Source organism: Haemorhous mexicanus, chromosome 4, assembly GCF_027477595.1.
Source record: "Haemorhous mexicanus isolate bHaeMex1 chromosome 4, bHaeMex1.pri, whole genome shotgun sequence".
In the NCBI taxonomy this organism is placed as follows: Eukaryota; Metazoa; Chordata; class Aves; order Passeriformes; family Fringillidae; genus Haemorhous; species Haemorhous mexicanus.
This window is the reverse complement of record NC_082344.1, coordinates 45,987,505-46,007,242: the sequence shown is the minus strand read 5'-3', so window position 1 is coordinate 46,007,242 and position 19,738 is coordinate 45,987,505. Positions and strand designations below refer to the sequence as shown.

The following is a 19,738-nucleotide window of genomic DNA, read 5'->3' as shown; positions in this document are numbered from 1 at the left end:
ATTAATGAATCAGAGCAATAATGAATAAACTACCTTATTCCCTAATTTCTGATATATTTCTGATATTAATTTAAAAATATTTATTATTCCTTAATTCTTCCCAAATAAATTAATTTCTTATAAATCGATTGTATATCTAAATCCATTTTTTTTGATAATACAATGGGCAAAAATAAACCTTTCCAAGCATTTGACTGATTTAAATTGCCAGGGCTATAATTTCATTGCTGGCTGCAACAATCCAGAATATCTGCTCTAAGAAAGTTGTCTGCTTTGTTGTTTTGTCATATTTTGAATTTGCCTGAAACTCAGTGTAGCCAGTTTAATTCGTATTTCTTGCCTCATTTTTACCCCATTGTGGATGGTGCAGAACCCTGCAGCTGGTGTGGGTTCCCATCAAATGACAAAAGAATGTGTTAAGTAAAGGTTTCTCCTGGCAGTTTGTGGACATACACAAACAACAGAAAAAGGAGTACAGCATAGGTGTCTGTGTTGGGCTGGAGGAGTGTATTTTGGTCCAATAGCTGGAGGGAATTTACAAGGTTTTAAAATCTTTTTACAGGAGAAAGGAACTGCACATCTTGTGGTCTTTACTCTCTTTTAATCCAGAGATGTTTTCCCATACCCTGTTTCCTTGATTTGTTTGTCCATCATGAAGAGGAAAAGACAGACAGTGGAGAAGATGGAAATTAAGATCCTTCACCTTGCTGCCATGCATATGGAAGTTACACTTATGTGCCTATTTTTCAGTTTCCAGCAGTAATGCATTTCTGATGGTATAGAACAGCAAGAATTCTTGCTACCATCAGTTACTTACTTAAACAAACCCCACTAATATTGCAATTAAAATAGCACTTATTCTGGAGAATTCCCCATGATTCTTGATACCATATCACTTGCTCCACTCTGATGTGGGACCATTCAACTTGACTTTTGCTGCAGCAAATAGAGAAAATGAAGAACTGAAAGGAAGGGAGGAAGAATTGAAGTCACCTGGGTCTGTGATGCACTCTAAAAATCATCAAACTGATAAGGTGGGAATGAGTATGAGTGTGTCTTCTTTTCTAAGAAACTTGGGGTAACAAAGAGAAGAGGAAAAGAGGGGGAAATGTGGAGGAAAAAGGCTTCTGTCAGAAACAAAAATTTTAGGCTGTAAGTCAGTGAGGAGAGAAAAAACATGGTGATGGAATAAATATGAAAAGGAGGAATAGAGAAATAGAGAATGGATAGAGGAAGGGAGAGTAAACACACGTGTAACTCTACATAAGTGATTTTTTTTCTATAATGCTATTTTCGACTTTCTTGGCAGGTATTTTACCACTGCTGATTTTAAGAGAAAGAACTGGGAAGACTATTTTATGTACTCATTTACTAGGTTTGCTGTCTACTGTCTACATTAGCTGAATGATCAGCTATACAGTTATTAGCCATAACAGAAAAAAAATGGATTATTTTGTCCTCTTGAGAATTTTTAAACTTCTTTTTCATCCTATGAAAAATTCTGGACAAATTGAACCACAAAATCCTGTTACATAAAAGTGTGACTTTCAAAGAGATTCTCAGGAAAGTGATTTTGTGTTTGCAATGTTTTATGCAGTATAGAAGCCTTTCCTGTCAGGCTCTCCTGTCAGTTATGTGGTTGCAACTTCACTCCTCTGTTTTCTCAAAATACATATTAGAATTTGGAAAGGCATAGACTGCATCTTCACGTCATCTAGTCCTGTCAGATCTGTGAGATTTTGTACAGACACAAAATGTAATTATATTTCATAAGCATCCATCTCTGCCTATTCCTATGTTCGAACTATATTATTAGTTTTATTTATCTGAGCTCTGATATTACTGTGAGCAGTGTAATTTTTGTCTTTCCATATATTTCCAGTCTCGAGTGCAAGTAGAGTTGAAGGGGGGAAAAGTACTCTCACAGTGACTCCACTGTGATGCAGCTCAGCTGCGTGATCCTCTGACATCAGCAGTATTGTTATTCTAATCGGTTTCATACAGCTTGCTGAACCTCAGTGTTCTGTAACATCTAGGCAATACCTTGTTGGAGAACAGGCTGTCCACAGGACGTTTTTCCTCCCAAATGAATTGTAGAAATTAGAGATGGAAGAGATCAAGTCAGAAGTGGTAATATAATTCCCTTCTGTACAAGTGGATAAGTTATTCAGGCAAATCTATTTGATCTCTGAAATATTGTCATCATGATAGAAGAAGCTGATGTTCAAGGGGGATAGATGTTCTGACCTTGAAAAGACACCCACCCAGTGAACTGTAGAAGGAACAGGCCAGGCAGATATCAGAGCCAAAAGCAGGGTCACAGAACTTGAGACATTTACCAGTATGTCTGCCTGCCCTGGTTTCTAACTTTCACCTGTAAGACAGCAGGACTTGTTGATTTCCATCAAGCCTTCTTGATATTTTATCTTAGGTCTAGACTGGGTGAAAAGGGTCACTTTTATCTTTTATTTCTATGTTTTAAAAGTATAAAACCCTATGACATTGCCAGTTTAATGCTATCTTGTTACCAAGGTAAATAGATAGCTGTGATAAAATTTTAGTAATTTCTGTAAAAGAATAGAAGTCTTTTTCAATTTGCTGCTGCTTCTAAAGCAAAATATCTTGGACATGAACCTACTATGTAGAATCTCAAATTTCTATTCATGAACCCACTATGTAGAATCTCTATTTCATTTCTTGCTGCTGCATAATGTAACAGAAAGATGATCATATCGTGAGGTGCACTGTAGCTCTGAGAGCTATCTAAAGTGCTTTTTAAAATGGCATTTCTTAAAAGTTGTTAAAAAAGACCCAGACCCTGACCACTTTTAGATTTTTTTTAAGTTCAGTTTCACAAGAGATTGTCAGTCAATGCCAAGTCCTGTTTAGTCCTGTGTTAGGTACCTAAATAGGCAATGATTGTCTAGGTCTTTTCTTTAGTGCTGCTTTCCTCAGGTGCTTTATATTTCATGTCAGGTAAATTCATCCAGTAGATAGTTCTGCCCTTCTTGGCATACCCAGAAATACTTCAGTCTTATCAGTACTGAAGTATTCAATATCCCATGCACCTCCTAAATGTTCCACATTGTGCCAACTAAGTATGCTTCTCATGTGAGAGGTCCAATATAAGAGATATTTTCAAAGCAGCCCTGGCATGTCATACAAAACTGCCAGAGGCAAGGAATATCCCCAAGTCTGTAGCACTCATCCAGCATATGGATTCAGTTCCCTTCCGTGCCTGAGAGTAAACTCACATCACTTTCCTCTCATGACTGAACCACCAAAAATAGCAGCAACAAATATTTTTAGACTGTGAGAAGGAGAGCAGGAGCTTTCTCACTCACATGTGTACCATGGGACTGCAGACAAAGATGGTAGGTGGTAAAACCACAGAAAGCTCTATGTTGTTTGGCATATCTGCAAAAACACTCATCTCATCTGCATACTCTTTGGCTACAGTCAACTTGGACCTGATACACAACCATTCCTTTGGTCTGAATACTACATAATTTGTCACTGCCATTTTCTGCCAATTATACTTTCATGTGTCTGATTTTCTTGGCCAGAAGATGGCATAGGCATTTCAAATTTAATTGTTGCTGCAGCTTCGCTGGAAGATTCTGTGTGATAATTAATCTAAATACAGTATAGCATTTTCTTTTCTGAATGCATCAGTAGACTTTCATTTATGCTGTGCTGATTATGTAAATTTGTCTTCAACTTTCAGCACAGTGAAACAAAACATTGCAATATGGATTATTCTGATAGCTCTTTGACAAACCTATTCTTCAACAATTCTCTAATATACTGTTATACAGTTATCCTGCTGTCCAGGCCCTGAATTTCTATAAACTGGAGTTAAATATTGAGGTTACTTAGGTAATTTCAGTATCTGAACTTACCTGGCACTAAGTATTTCTACTTTAGTAAGAATGTAAATCAGTTTAAACCTCAAATATTTAATACTCAATGCTAAGAAGTTACCTCCCTATCATCATTACTTCTATAGGCAGTGGCAATGTCTTTAATGGCCCTATTGGTTTCATTAGCATCCCCACAAGATGATAGAAGGCCTGAAAGTCCTTTCTATCCCTTCTATGATGTGACAGAAGTGTACATTGGAATGAGGTTTGATGAAAATGACAAATACAAGGTGTTTTCTCAGTTTAAAAGGAAAGAGAGAGGTTTTCTTACATATGCTTAAGGCTACAAGGTTTACCATGGGCTTTAAACCTTTCCTATTTCCCTGCATCACCACCTGCAGCATCAGGGTTAACTTGCTAATGAGAAGAAAAACCCACAGGCCCATCACGCTATTCAAATTTAATGTGCACGTGGACTTCTTGATTCAGGACAGGTTTATAAATAGTGCCTTTAGTTTAAAAATAGGCTTTTCAGATCTAGGGGAGTTGATATTATGATCTGTAAAGTGAATGAAGCTCCCAGGAGTAACTAGAGCTTATGTAATATTTATTCCTACATTTTTGCTCAGCTGTTTTGTGCCATTTTGATGCTGAGCTGCAAGGACTGTTGGTTTCTTAGACATTTCAAATCTTTCTTCAGTGAAGCTAGGACTGCACACTTGCTGGTCTAGGTAACCTTATTTGACTTTGGGTTTTTTCCTAAGAAACCATGGTCATTGTCCCTACTTACAACTATTTTAATTTACCAATTTTTGTTGTGCGTGATCTCTGTGAAAACCCAAACTGTGCTGCCAGGTGCAACAACTTTCCAGTAGAAAGATTATGAACTGATCTTTTTCTTGAAACAGTCTGACTGGTTGATCTCACAGGTAGAGGAAACACTGAGTAGGCCTAAGATCTGTTTCTGGATACATGTACAGGAAAATTTTATTGTATTTGTATTAGGTACTCACAAAAGCAGCATTCACTCCTTGATTTTGTGGTTGTTTATGATGTTTTATAAGTGAAATATTGGTGCTAATGGAACAACGTTCAGGGCAAAAATGTTCATGGAATATGAAACAAATCTAGCTTTAATATTTGCCATTAGGACACCATTTTGTGCATGGAAATATCCTTAAATAAGCACAGGCCTGACAAAATACCTCTCTAAGGAAGAAGTTCTTCTCTCTGATGCTGTACCCAGTTACGAGGTATTACATTTAAAGTTTCTGATGCTGCAGGCATTCACTGGTGAGCATCTATCACAGTCTTGTTGTCAGCTAGGAGCATAAGCTCTCAAATTAACATCCTGAGCAAGGGCTAGAATAATCAGAAAGATTTCATAATGCCAAAAAAACCTGTAAACTATCCTTGAGGAAAATTGGTAGAAGTATTAGAATGATCAGAAACCAGTGCTTAAAAATGTAAATAGATTTTTTTGTGCTATTAGATGTGCAAAAAATATGTACATAACAAACTTGTATGATATTTGTATGATACGATACTTGTATGATATTTAGATACTATTTAATATCTACAAAACATGATCAAATTTATAGGAAAGCATCCCTTTAATTAAGGTTAGTTATGAAACAATTGGAAATTACTGTTAATGTATCTGGCAATAGCTTACAAGCGGTGAAAAGACAGTAAATAAGGATGACATGAATCTGATCACTAAAAACTAAGTTTGAGCTTCTAAAAATTAACAGTGTTGGACCAATTACACTATCCTCTTTCCTTAAAGACATACTTAGCAAGTAAACATCAGAGGTCTGAGACAGTGGTCACTGAAACAAATCCTTGTATATGACTTCAATGACTGCTGCACGAACTGTTTAGTCCTACCTAAAAGATAAAGCAACTCCAGTTGGCATAAAGACTAAAACCCTCACCTGAAATTGGTCCAGCCTGAAGCAGTAATGGAAATGTGATGGTATCTGTTTCAAAATGCAACTACAGGATGAAAACATGAGGGCTTGTGAAAAGCATTTAGTTGTAAGAAGCCAAAGCATTATTTACCCAGGAAAAACTTTGACAAAAGTGAATAGAATTGTGACTTAGGTGAACCACTATTAAAAGGTATAGAAATAACTTGCAAAAAAAAAGAAGAAAAAGTATCCATACTGATGTTGCCAGCAATATGAGATCTTTTCTAAAATTCACTCAGATTTTCTGAGTACCAAATATTCTAGCTGGAATCCCCCTAATGCTTCAAAACACTGTTGTTTTTTCCATACATAAGCTCTTTCCCTTTTTTATGGTAGGTTGTTTTCTCCAGACTCAATATTTTAGAAGAGTAAGAGTACTTCACAGGAAGAGCTCTGTAGAGAGGTAAGAGCTCTGTAGACCACATCACCCTCAGTTCTCCTAAAATTGCCAGAAGTCATTTCTGACCTGCTGGCAAACTGTTCAGCCCTCCATTCTAACTCTAGGGCAGGCATTCAGCACCACCCAATCTATGTAACTTTAATCTTTTTCTATTAGTATCCTGTAACTATTTAAGTTGCTAGAAATTTCTGGAAGCTTTTTAATTATCATTCAGGACATACTTAGCACTAAATCTAGGGATTAACAACCCACACAGTAATTTGTATATGTTCTGCAAATACAAGTTGCTACTGATACGATGACATCATGTAGCTCTTTTTGAGGCTCTTGAATTCATTTTGATATCTTGGCAATCCCATAAGCATTTCTTATAATCTGTCAGGGTCACATTTTTTACACTCAGTTAATGTTGTATTGTGTGTGCTCTTGGAAAAGTCACATTGCCTAGGAAAACACTTATTTGTGTTCTGTTGCGTTAATGTGGCTTTATATTCAGCAGGTAGATCTGATGTTGCTATGTGTTTGCTGAGCAGAAAGGCTTCTTTTTCAGTAAGGGTGGTGAAAATATTTAGTGGAACATTGCTTTAGACAGCATCAAAAAACATAACCTGCTCAAGTTGGTTACCAGTAGATTATCTTTCTTCCCACATACATCCACTGCACAACATTTGCTTAAATTTATTAAAGCTTATTTGGCTTATGTCAAAGTCAAGAAATTCAACCTCTGCCTTCTCAGTTCAGCCAGCTGGTGTTAATGCATAATAATATATTCTTTAGGTACACAAATCATATTTTTTCACAGTTCCGTGATCTTACTCTCTAAAAAGAACGAATTTTTTTTCTTCAAGGAAGAGTTACTCAAGATTTTGATTTTGTGGCCTTTTTGAAGGGTTCAATATAGAGCTTCAGGCTTCATTTATAGCATTCTATTCAAACCTAACTCTGAAGATAAAAATTAGCCCTTTGGTATATACATTTTTTATGATACTCACCTCTAAAATACCAATTATGCTACAAACATAAGAGTTTAATTTCCCAATATGCTATTATAATATGAGAAGTTTATAAATTAGCAATATTTTCCAGTGATTTTGGTACCTAAAGCCAGGATCATGGTTTTAAATTGTTTATTATATAACATATGAAAGCTTAACTTCTAATTTCTGATCCAGCTTCAGGGTCTGAATCAATGAACCCCAAATATTCAACAATCATACTAATGCAATTTTTTTTTTACCTCAATTTTCTTTCTTAGCAAAAAAATTTCCATGCTCATAACAAAAATTTATCTGAACTCAAGTTTTAAAGTAACCCTTCCTGAAAGTCAGATTAAAAGTCCAGTCTGCAAACAGGTATCTGGTTTCAAGGCAGTTTCCACCCCCAACGCTTTACCCATTCAGCTGACTTGCTAACCATGAGCTGGCAGCTTGGGGCTTGATTTCCAAACTCATGGTTTCTTTTTTTTTTTTTTTAATATAGACTACTAGGATATCCTCTTATCCTCATGCTGGCCTCCAATTTTCACATGAAACAGCTTGTGTTTCCAAGATTTTCCATTTGTCATTCTACAGCAGACAGCTGAAAAAACCTGGAACGACCATGGTGCATGAGTTTATGGAAGCCTGAAATTTGGCTGATTCAGAGACAGAATGCCTACTCTTCCTAAACTCGTTTTTTTCCGAAGCTAAAACTATTCAGAGAAATGTATGCCATCTGTCACCTTTCAATACAACACCTTTTAAAGGGAAAAAAACCCCTTTAACTTTGTCCTTATCATTTGGCTAAAGTGGGTAAATAATGGCAATGTTAGCAATAATGATGGAGAGCAGTAGCAGAAGTTTTAGTGGATGGCAGATAAAAAAGTTTAGGATGGGCAGTCTCCAGCTAAGCAGAAAGTTAAGAAGCAAATACAAATAGAATTCTTTCAAATATTACATTTTAATAAGTATCTGGGGTTTATATGTTGCCATCAATCCTGAATTATTCTGGACAGGGGGAAAAAACCTGCCAACAGCACCTTTTCATTTACTTTCCACTTCTTGATTCATCAGATAAACAAAGAGCTCTCAGTTCCATACAGTCTCTTGTTCTTGTATCAGTTGCCACTACGTCAAAGATAAATTCTGAAAGCAGTGCTTTTTCTCCTGTGTCATCTTCTGCTTAAAGAAGCTCTGATGTTTGTGCTGAAATGATCTGGAATTCTGCCAAAGGCTTCAGGATAAGCATATTTCAGTCTGGCAGTGAATCCCCAGTCAAAGACAAAACAGCTACAGACACCATCACAAGAAAGTTATTTATAAATCCAGATACTAAATCAAGAAAAACTAGTGCAGCAGTCTTTTAATGGAGGCCATTTGTTCCAGGTGCCATTTGTATAAATATCAAATGTGGTACTTTGTGCATGTATCAAAATTTAAACACAACAGCGTAGGTAACATCCAGAGAAAGAGAATTTCTGGTTTTGTCTGACGGTATTTGCAGATTGAACATTTCTAACTGGACATTTAAAGCCTGAGATTGGTAAGGGACTATGCATTTGAAGATATTTGAAATAATATATTTAAAAAGTAGTTTTGAAAATTTTACAGCTAAAACACCCTATTGGTCCATAGATACTTTTGCCTTTCCTACTAACCTGCTATTATCTGTTTATATGTTATATGCTCAGAATAAATGCATAGACCAATTCACCAAGCCCATCTTGGATTAGCACTGAAATTGTACAACATCTGAAACTAATAATATATTTTATTACAGGTTGCTTGTATTTCATCTTCCATGAGTAATTTCAGAACTACAAAGTAGAAAATCAAATGTCTGTGTACATATACATTTATATACCTACAAACACGCTTGTAAAGATAAAATTGAAAGCTTTCTGTACTTATGGACATGAATAACTATAGCTTTACATGTAATAGTTATTTTAAAGAAATTAATAAAAATGACATCAATGTTTCTTGTGAGCCTCTTCTTAGAAATTAGAATGGTTGGGAGGTATTCAGATGGGTTATCATTTAAGCGACTGAAAAAAAAATGTAATCTCTTCTCAAAAAATGAATTCAAAACAGGATGGATTCTATTGTCTTTGAAGAATATAATCTCCCTTTTTTAAAAAATGAATCAGCAGGATGTTCCATTTCTAATTTTCCAGTTCGGAGGCAGAGAAAAATGGGGCATCAGTACTGTCTGGGAACTGTCTAGGGCACTGGCCAGCATCTCTTTTTTTACTGAGGAGCACGTCTTTAGGAAAGACAACTGAGTCTGTGTTCAACAAGACTCTTAGAAGTTAAGATTATTTAAGTACTTGGCAGCAGATTCAAAGAGAATAATGTAAAAGTCATACTAAAGTCATGGAAGCTTGAAATATAAATGGGAGAAAAGAGATTTTAATTTCAGGACTGGACAAGTTAAGGGCTAGTAATGTTATAAAAGGAAGTTAAATAAAGAAGGTAAATTTGAGTTTGGAAATTTATTAGAAACATTATTTTTGCTGATTTTTCAAGAGAGACTGTTAAAACCAAAGCAAGCCTTAAAGTTATGAATATTTTGATTTGATATGAATTCTAAGTCTGTGTGATTGAAAGAATCCAAAGAAATGGCATGATAAAAATAATAGGTCATGGTAGATAAGCTTAAAGACAGTTTTCTTTCAAAATGTTAATCTTTAAGTTAAGCTACCTTTTTAAACTAAAAATGAGTCTCTTATTTCTGATATATGGCAATGAATTTTGAGCTAGGAAGTAGAAACTAATTACATTTAAAGTGTTCCACTGAGGCTGCTCATTAATATAACGAGAGCAGAAATGACAGAAAGGAGCAAAAGAAAAACTAATACTTGCCTTTTTATATTTATTTTACAGGAAATGTGTTTGTTGTAAGCCTGGCAGTTGCAGACTTGATAGTAGCTATCTACCCTTATCCACTGGTCCTCACATCTGTGTTTCACAACGGATGGAAACTGGGATACCTACACTGCCAGATTAGTGGCTTCTTGATGGGCCTAAGTGTCATTGGATCAATCTTCAATATTACAGGCATCGCCATCAATCGCTACTGCTATATCTGCCACAGCCTCAAATATGACAAGCTGTACAGCGACAGGAATTCTCTGTGCTATATTGTCCTCATATGGCTCCTCACATTTGTCGCTATCGTGCCCAACCTGTTTGTGGGATCGCTGCAGTATGACCCCAGGATTTACTCCTGTACCTTTGCACAGTCTGTGAGCTCAGCATATACCATAGCAGTTGTGTTTTTCCACTTCCTGCTTCCCATAGCCGTGGTTACTTTCTGTTACTTGCGAATATGGATCCTCGTTATCCAGGTAAGGCGAAGGGTTAAACCAGATAACAACCCTAGGCTGAAACCACATGACTTCAGAAACTTTGTAACCATGTTTGTGGTATTTGTACTGTTTGCAGTCTGCTGGGCTCCTTTGAACTTTATAGGCATTGCAGTGGCTGTCAACCCAAAAACTGTAATCCCTAGGATTCCAGAGTGGTTGTTTGTGTCTAGTTATTACATGGCGTATTTCAACAGCTGCCTTAATGCTATAGTATATGGACTCCTGAACCAGAACTTCAGAAGAGAATACAAGAGAATTATTGTCACTTTTTGTACAGCAAAAGTTTTTTTCCAGGATAGTTCTAATGATGCAGGAGACAGGATGAGAAGCAAACCTTCTCCACTGATTACAAACAACAATCAAGTGAAGGTGGACTCTGTCTGAAAATGGGAATCTTATTATTATCACTCAACAGCATCCAAAAAAAAGTGTCCCTTTTATTAGCCCTCCTGTTAAATGTTATAGTGAAATATACCTTCTACACTGAAAGCACTTTGATCAAATCCCTCGCATGATGTTCGGGAGCTTGTTACAGAGCCTTGACATACAGATCCTCTTATACAAAGGTATATCCATTGTATAATGACATACTGATATCCTTGAGGGAATAAAAAGTTATCGATGACTACTTTTTTTCTTAGATGGAGATAAGCGCCTAGAAGGAGATTGAATCAGAAGTATCCATATTTCCTGGTTCAGTAAAACAAATCATAAAACAATTCCTGTCACTTTCCACATGCTCCTTCTGTCCATGTTACAGTCCTGATTCTAAAATCTCTGAAAACTTATTTTAAAAAATGAAATCAGACCTTTATGAAATATATTATGAGATATGAAGTGAAAAATCAAGGTAACTGAAAATTCATTAGGATTTTTAAAAAGTACCTCTATCTATATTTCTTTGGTCCTAACATGGACATGAATATAATTTTTTGGATATTAAACCTCACTGGCCCTTCTAAAAATGACATTCTCAATTGACTTTTCAATTTTAAAATAGCTTTTAGAAAGAGAAAAATGCCTGAATGATTATCTTCAAAGCTCCAAGGGCAGGAGGATAAACAGCAAGGAAGGAAAAGAGCCATGATTCATCAGCTCAAGCCGTTTCAGCATGAAAAAGAGGTGTAGGAGGGTTGGGAAGAGAAATTCAAATTACCATTAATTCTGAAGAGACGGTAACTCATGAAATCAGGAAGTGTCCCAGAGGAGTTTCTGGGGAAACACCTTCTAGAAACATAAGTGAGGAAGAACTGTTATATCTCACTTGCGTACAAGAGAGAAGTTCTAAATCTCTGTGAGAAGATTAATGCATTTAATAGGAGTGACAGTTGAATATGACAGGTTTTTTTGGTTAGTGGAATCTTAAGCCCATGAAATGGTGGGAAATAAGACATATATGCAGGATGAGTATTTTAACATCTTTCTGAAACTGGTCTCCTGAGAGTAACTTGAGGCTAGCAGTTATGTTTTAATCTGCCACAGATAAAATTTTCAAACTAATAATTAGGTGTTTACCACAATTATGAAAATAGTGTAATAACCTAGAAGAATTAGACACCTTTAAATAACAGAAAAGAGAAGATACTACTTATAACAGTGGTACAAAGAGGAACATGTGATTCTCAGGACTTTCCACAGACAGCAGGGACCTCTTCAGTAAGGGGAAGTACAGTGTGAAGTGAGGAAGAATAGCAAGACAGGCTGTCTCTGCAACAATGAATCTCTCTTTATAATGAAGTCCTCTGGCAGAGAAAAGTAATTCACAACAATAGGATTCACCTTCAAATTGACCTTAAAAAGAAAGAGCATTTAGTTCTGGAAAGAAGCTCCAACTGTCATACCTTTTAATGCTCAATTGTTTGTACGTACAGTGATGTTCAAGTACACTTGAGCTTTTCCAAGCCAATTCCAACAATGCCAGTGGGACAAAGAGCTTCTGAATAGCCATCAGACTATTGTTCATCTATGTTAAAATGCGAATTTTACTTAAACAGTTATTTTAAAATATTATTTACTTTACTGGAGATTTTCTTGAGCTTATGTCTCAGAAAACAACTGTCATTCTGTCATAGAGCTCCTTAAACTGCATTTAAACCTAACAGCATTCCATCTTTCTTGGATCATAGACTAGCATACCCTTGGTTTACTAATGAACTAAAGGGAATCAATTCACATTTGCTTGAAAGCCCCACTGACACTTCATCATCTGACCAGTTTCTTACCTTAAAAACAGGTGCCTCATGTCAAGTTATCAATGGAACTAAATGAACAACATTGTAAAACCTTGGATATGAACTAGCAAGTCAATGCATTGCTGAGGTGCTTGACTCATCTTTGTTTACATTTTCCAGTCAGAACCACTGTGTAAATAACCAGCTCTCTTCTACCAGGGTATCATCATATGATATGATATGATATGATACAACATGATTTACAGCATAAAGTATATCACAGCTTTCTTCACTGTGATTTCATCCTTGGAGGATGCTTAGCTCTGTAATTTTATTGCTTTGTGTGTAGTGATTTTAGAATAGCAAGGGAGGCATGACCACCTTACAAATAAATGAGTTTTTAATGCAAGAAAAAATACTATTTAAATTCTTACAAAAATTGCCTTATTAAAGCATATTTTCAATGAAAATAATGTCTTATTATATATCTATGAAAGTAGCATAAAGACAGTTAAAGTAGCTTAATCATTAGTAAGCTTAGAATTCTCAAAGACCTTTCACTTTCCATTTCCTAAAAAAAATGTACATCTGTATCATGTCTACATATTCATGAGCTGGGTCAAGATACTGTATCCAATATGTGGGTTATCTGAGGAAGCAAAGTCCCCTGTAATTCGCAAGTGCTAAAATATATTTTTGATGACAATGAAAATGGTTTGCTATATACAACAGAACATATTATACCAAAGGTATATATTTTATTGAATAGGCCTGTAATAAAAATGGAGAGCATTTTTCAGATCTGTATTTTGAAATATTTGTATTAAATCTAAATCACAGAAATGTGCATGTTGGTGATGTTATGAGCTGCTAAATATAGCAATAATTTTAAGAAATTTATCTCTTGTTCTTCTTTGGGGGGAGAGTTGGTAATTTTGTTTAAATTACTATGGATGAAAACTTTGGATAATATCTGCTGCCCTCTGAAGTATGTTTTAGGTAAGGTACTCATTGCAAAAGTAGAAGAATAATGAATGATGCTTAACTCTGCAGTAATGGTTACTTTTAATTCCAGTCTACTGCTTCAAAAAAGTCAAAGTGATTCATGCAAGACAATCAGTAGCCTTGCCAGCTGCTCAATGACAATGAGCATGACAATGTAAGTCAGCCCCTCACAAGATCTGACTCTTTATGGTCAACATAAAGATGACTGGTGAAAATAATAATTATTTCTGTCCATTCTAAGGAGATGCAGTTTGAAACATCTCAGATTGCTTGCTTCTGTGAAAGTGGATGAGCCATGGTATGCTTTTTTATATTCCAAGTCATTAAGTTTTCTCCTGTTTGAAAGGTTAGCATAGCACAACTGCATAATTAAGAGTTCTATCTGGGTGGTTTAGCTAGTGTACTCGTCCTATAGCAGCCATCAGCCCTGGGTAGGGCTGATGATTTAGTCCTAAAATGTGAGTCTTATTCTGTGGCATCTGAAAATGCCCATCCCTTTCCTCCTTCCCATCCACTTCTGATCTGAGCCCCAGTGAAGCCAAAGGACCTCTGTGAAGGAGCAGTGAAACACCTCTGCCCCCTCCCTGTATGCAACACACTTACAGCCTTATTGAACGCTACCTAATCCTGCAAGAATTCCTTTCCTATATCACAATCTTGATTATGTTGACAATCTGAATATGATCTTATCAACACACCCTGAACCCTTACAGATAGATAGTTTTATCGGTGGTCATCTACATTGCAAACTTCACGTTTACAGAGAAGCTTGGCATTATTGAATATTTACCAGCAAAGAAAATCTTAATGAATATATTAATATCAAACAGGGTAGTCATTGTATTTAAACTGTAACTGTATGCAACGATGTAGTTTCATTTGGAGTAGCTTTGCACATTTTCTCTTTGCACATTTTCTTCTACCACTAGTGCAAGTGCATAGATATGAAACAAGCATATGTTACTTCAACAGACACAATATGTAGCAATGATTTTACTTCTCTTTTTTCTAATTTGTTTTAGAAGGCAGGTATATGAATCATCCATAATAAAGAGACTATAATGAACAATCTGTATCAGTGTTTAGCGTATCCTTATATAATCGTCACATCTTTTTTACCTTTTTGACCACTTTTGAAAATTTTATTATGTTAGAGCTGAATAATTATGATATACTGAAGGGAACTGTAATTTCCCTTACATGGCACTGAAAAATAATCATTAAAAAATCCTTAAAATGTAATGCACAATTACATAAATATATGTGGTTATCGAATTTGAAATATAATTTCAAAAGCTCCTTTTATTTGAACAATTTCTTCATAAGCTGTAGTAATGTTATTCTTTAATTATTTTCTAATAAATGCACTTTCTAAGTATAATTAAAGTGGTTTATGAATAATTAAGAGCTACAAATGTCTGTCATTTCGTCACTGAGGCTTGGAAAATCACACATGCTAAAGCCAACTTTCTTAGCAGAAAAAGTATTCAAGTAGTGGCCTGGCTTATAGCCCATGTACTGTTTCTCAAATTTTTGCCTGTAATAAGAATTCCATTATGTGGTTTTATGAATTTACTTATTAAAAGTATTATTCCTACCTCAAATATGTGTCTGAGAGATTGCAATGTGCATACGGTGGAAAAGACTCACAGTATAAGTCAACAGCCTTTACAGTTTTTAATAGAAACAAAAGTAAATCCAGCAAAGAAGTACATATCTTAATAATGGTTATACAAAATATTTTCCCAATTGAATAAAATACTCATCACTCAAACTATCCCAGCTACCAAACACTGACCAAAGTATATACATTTTGAGAACCATGTTATTCATAAAAGTATATACATTGTTCCAAAAGATTATTCCAAAAATTATATCCAAATACCCTTTAAGACATAGTGTCTGTTTCATCTCACATAAAACAGTACAACTTCACTGACTCATGTCAGCTGAGGATTTTGCTATATTAGAGTTGATAAATCTAAAAATTAGCTATTTTACACGATTGCACAAGCAATATATACTTTATTTCTGTGAAATTCCCCAACTGTCAGATGTCCAGGTTGTAGGAGAATGTGAATCTGCCTGCTAATGATCTGCAAAATTAACCTCATCCAGCCGACCTCTTTCTGTGATTTGTCATTTTTATAAACAAATATAAAACAAGTCAGATGTCTTTGATGTAGCTTCAGTCGTAATTGTATAAGTAGCAATTTTTTAGCAGAAAATTATACCAAACTCCTAAATACCAATTATACACAATTATACCAATCTCTTAAGAGATTTAGAGACATGAAGTCTACTTGCCATTATTCTTTCTGCTTGTATTGCATGTGTGCACACGGATTTCATTTAATCGCACCAAGAATTTTACTTTGCTTTTAATTTTACTTTTATGTTTGTTTCCAGATTCTAAAAGTTTTTATACTAAAGTACATACTCTTCTTCAATATATACAGATATCCAGCCAGTTTATGAAAGTCAAAGAAATACAATGATATTATCAGGTGTATGTCTCAGACCAAAGTATTTTTCCATACAACTTACGGTGTGAATTGTTCTGCCACAGATTACTGCCTACATGAACCCAAAGAAACAATTTCACTGATTCACAGAAAGAATATTCTGTTTACTTTTTAATCGTACAATATCAAAAATTAACATGGAAAAATTAAAAATTAACATGGAAAAACCTCATTAAGCCCTTTGTGATAGTTTTTAAAGTTACATAAAAATATTGTGTAGATCTGTGGGCTATACATACATGCTTTACAAATCTCAACTCATGCAAAAATACATGTCCCCCATATATTATATTATATTCAAGTTTCAAGATGTTTATATCCAGAATAAAGAAACACAGCTACTACAAGCACATTAAACCAACTACAGGTCACTTAGATCCCCAAACTTCTGTTTCAGACTGGCTGAATAGCTAATATGCAAATAATTTACTCACTCTGGTCTATCTGGTTTCCTGATAGTTTATTAACATACAATATCTCTCTTACCATAAACTTCACCTAACTTGAAAGCAGAAATATTATCTGTTTCATTAATATTTATGTTCATACCAGTCATCTCTCCCAACCAACTTTGATGTTGATTCAATTTTTGCAGAACAACTGTTAGAAATACGTCTTCTTCCAAAAATAATCCCTTCTCTTCTCAATCCCAGGTAACATGTTTTCCTTCCTTGGCTCTGACAGCTTGGCTGTCCCTTTTTTACCTGTTCATACCAGAGAACATATGCCATAGTGCTCTTGACTCTGAAATGTCCCTATCCTATTGTGATCTATTATGACCACTTGTGATTTTATAAGTAGTTTGAATTCAATTAAATACCATTTTGCAGACAAATGAAATACAATAGTTTTAGTACTAGTCACTCTGAAAAATCTCTGACTTAATACAAGCATACAATTTTACAGCATGAACCCCCAAGGGGTTCTATTCTTTAAATATAAACTTTGATTTATAACCTTTATAGTAATTATTTTTCTTTTAAGTGCTCATTAATCCCATTTATCCCTTATCTTTTTCCACACATGTCAAGAACCCAGCTTCTGTGCTGAGGGAGGAATTAAATAGCTGCTAGAATAAGGGTTACACTTGAAGTCTCCTATGGACTGTGTCAGGAATGGAAATCAAATTCAGAATAGGCAACACTAAGTATTGAAGCATTTGACAATAACTGTCTGTTCCCAAAGATTTTAAAGAAAGAAAATAGACCTTGTTTCAAGAGGAGCTCAGCAATAAAAAATAGTTAGTAAGAAATCAGCCCTGATGTTACCATCAAAAGATTGTTAGAGGAAAAAAGGACCCTGTCTTATAAATAAATCAAGATTGTACTTTTAGTCTAAGTAATGTTTTATTGGCCTATTTAAAAAGTGCAAGTTTTTCCTAGTTCAGTTACAATTAAATTAACACTTGAAGTACAAACTATTTAAGTACTGTAGAAAATATTTATTTATTTATTTATTTATTTATTTATTTATTACAAGATTCTAGTCCTTTATGTGACTACATGTGAAGTATAGTTTTATACATAGAACCTGACATCCAGCCCTTCTTCTTCTTATAACACTCCCCCTTTCTCAGTACTTCTGAATTACTGTCATGCTCCCATTTGTTGAGATGGTGAAGCTATAAAGAAACTGTAAGCTGTAAAGCTATAAAACCACCAAAAACCTCCAAGAAACCACCGAGTCTGAAGGAAAGGACCAGCATGGGTGCAGTTTCTGTTTGTGTAAATTTGTTTATAACATTCTTATCTTTTGATTCTTGACAGCGTATCTGACAGGAGTAGTGGAACTGTTGCTCCTCATCCTATGGGAAACAGCATGTGAAACACAACAGCCCATAGTGGAAAATCTTATGTTCATTGGGATATTTTTTTGCCCTAGAAGGTCCGTGAAACATGGACACAGAGGACAGGTGTTTTGTCATCCCAAACAGACTTGAAGGTCTGTTAGACAGATGTCTGCAGTTAGCTGGGCCAGGCAGTCAGACTGATCCAAAACAGGGCTCTCCTACTTCCTTCTTACATTGTTTCTGGATTACGCCTTCTAGGCAGAACTTGGATTTGATTCACATTCTCCTAGAATGCTGATGTCCACAAAAGCAATAAACAAAAGACACAATCAGTCTTATGTAACATTTCTATTGAAATTTGAAAAAAAAAAATACAATGAAACCTCCAGTGTAGCTTTCAAAAAATAATTTTTCATGCTCTTCTTATTGCTGGCAGGTAAAAACCAATGCCCTATTTAAAAAACAAACAAAAAAATCCAACCCCAAAAACAAAACAAAAAAACCCTCACTGGTTTTCGCAGATAAGTATGTTTATTCAGAAAGACAAGCCAAGAGACTGTTGAATGTTCTGAATAACTGCAGTGCAGGGTCACATCAAAAAATGATTATTAGGTAGTGCCAACTCACCACCTAATCATTGTTAAAGGCAGGATGATGCCAGTGTGTCATCATGGATTGAAAAACATTCCATTCATTGCAAAAATACACAAAAAAAGGAAATTAGGAGTAGTGGCTATAGCCACATGAAAGCATTCTTAAAAATGGAGTTCAGTTTCAGCCTCATCAGTTACTTTATTTTTCAGTTTCATTCTTCAGCACCACAACCTCTGGACAGTGTTCCACGATGCTGAGAAAAGCTGTTTATCATCTCTCTATGACATTCTTGGTTTCAGTTCTTCTTCTATTTCGGGGAAAAAAAAAAAAAAAGCATTCAAGGAGAACCCTGATAATACATTCCAAATATGTTTGGATACAGCTGCACATACATAATTGTAGGCATCTATGAAAATTAAGTTTGCATTCAGTAAGGAATGTAACAGTCGTAGGGAATGACTAAAGCCTTGGAAAATCATATGTATTCTATTTGTTTTGTGAACAACAAATGTCAACAAAGTGAGCTATACTGAACCATTGGATTTGCATTTCCCTTGTTATCCTACTTTTCATTTGACTTCATTTAACCATCATTTTTTCTAAGTGGTGGAGATGCCAACAGAAAATTTGGGAGCTCACTCTACCCATGTCTGTGTGTGTGGGAATGAATGGCTACTCTCTTCTAAATCACCCTGCAGGGGAGGTCTTCCTTTTCTCTTAGCCTGGTTTTCTGTAAGTTTGCCTCTGCCAGCTCTAGGCCACCACAGAGGCTACTCTGCAGGCAGAGCATCCTTCCCACTCCAGGGCACACCTCCTGATGTGATGCTTAGCTTTGCTGGCCTTGGAGCTGGCAGCAGCCCCACACACAAGTACTGTGTGCAGGAGGGAAACATCCCTGAAAGGCTTTGCTGGTGTTTATGAAGATCTGGTGGGAATGGACCACAGTACTAAAAGCCATTGCTGCTTCATTTTACTGCCCACTAGTCCTTAATTTTTCCTCCCTAGGCAACAGAGAGCAAAGTTGCTAATACCAGGGATCAAAGTATTAATGGAATTCAACGGAGTTGTGA

General features: G+C 35.5%; 1 protein-coding gene across 1 annotated transcript in view; it reads left to right on the top strand.

The window, feature by feature from the left end:
- The window catches only part of MTNR1A (melatonin receptor 1A), a 50,661-nt gene extending 39,693 nt beyond the window's left edge, over positions 1 to 10,968 (top strand). Inside the window, exon 2 of the mRNA XM_059845634.1 lies at positions 10,100 to 10,968. Within this exon, the coding sequence (XP_059701617.1) occupies positions 10,100 to 10,968 (869 nt within the window). The remainder of the gene's footprint in view (positions 1 to 10,099) is intronic.
- Positions 10,969 to 19,738: the final 8,770 nt, after the last annotated feature.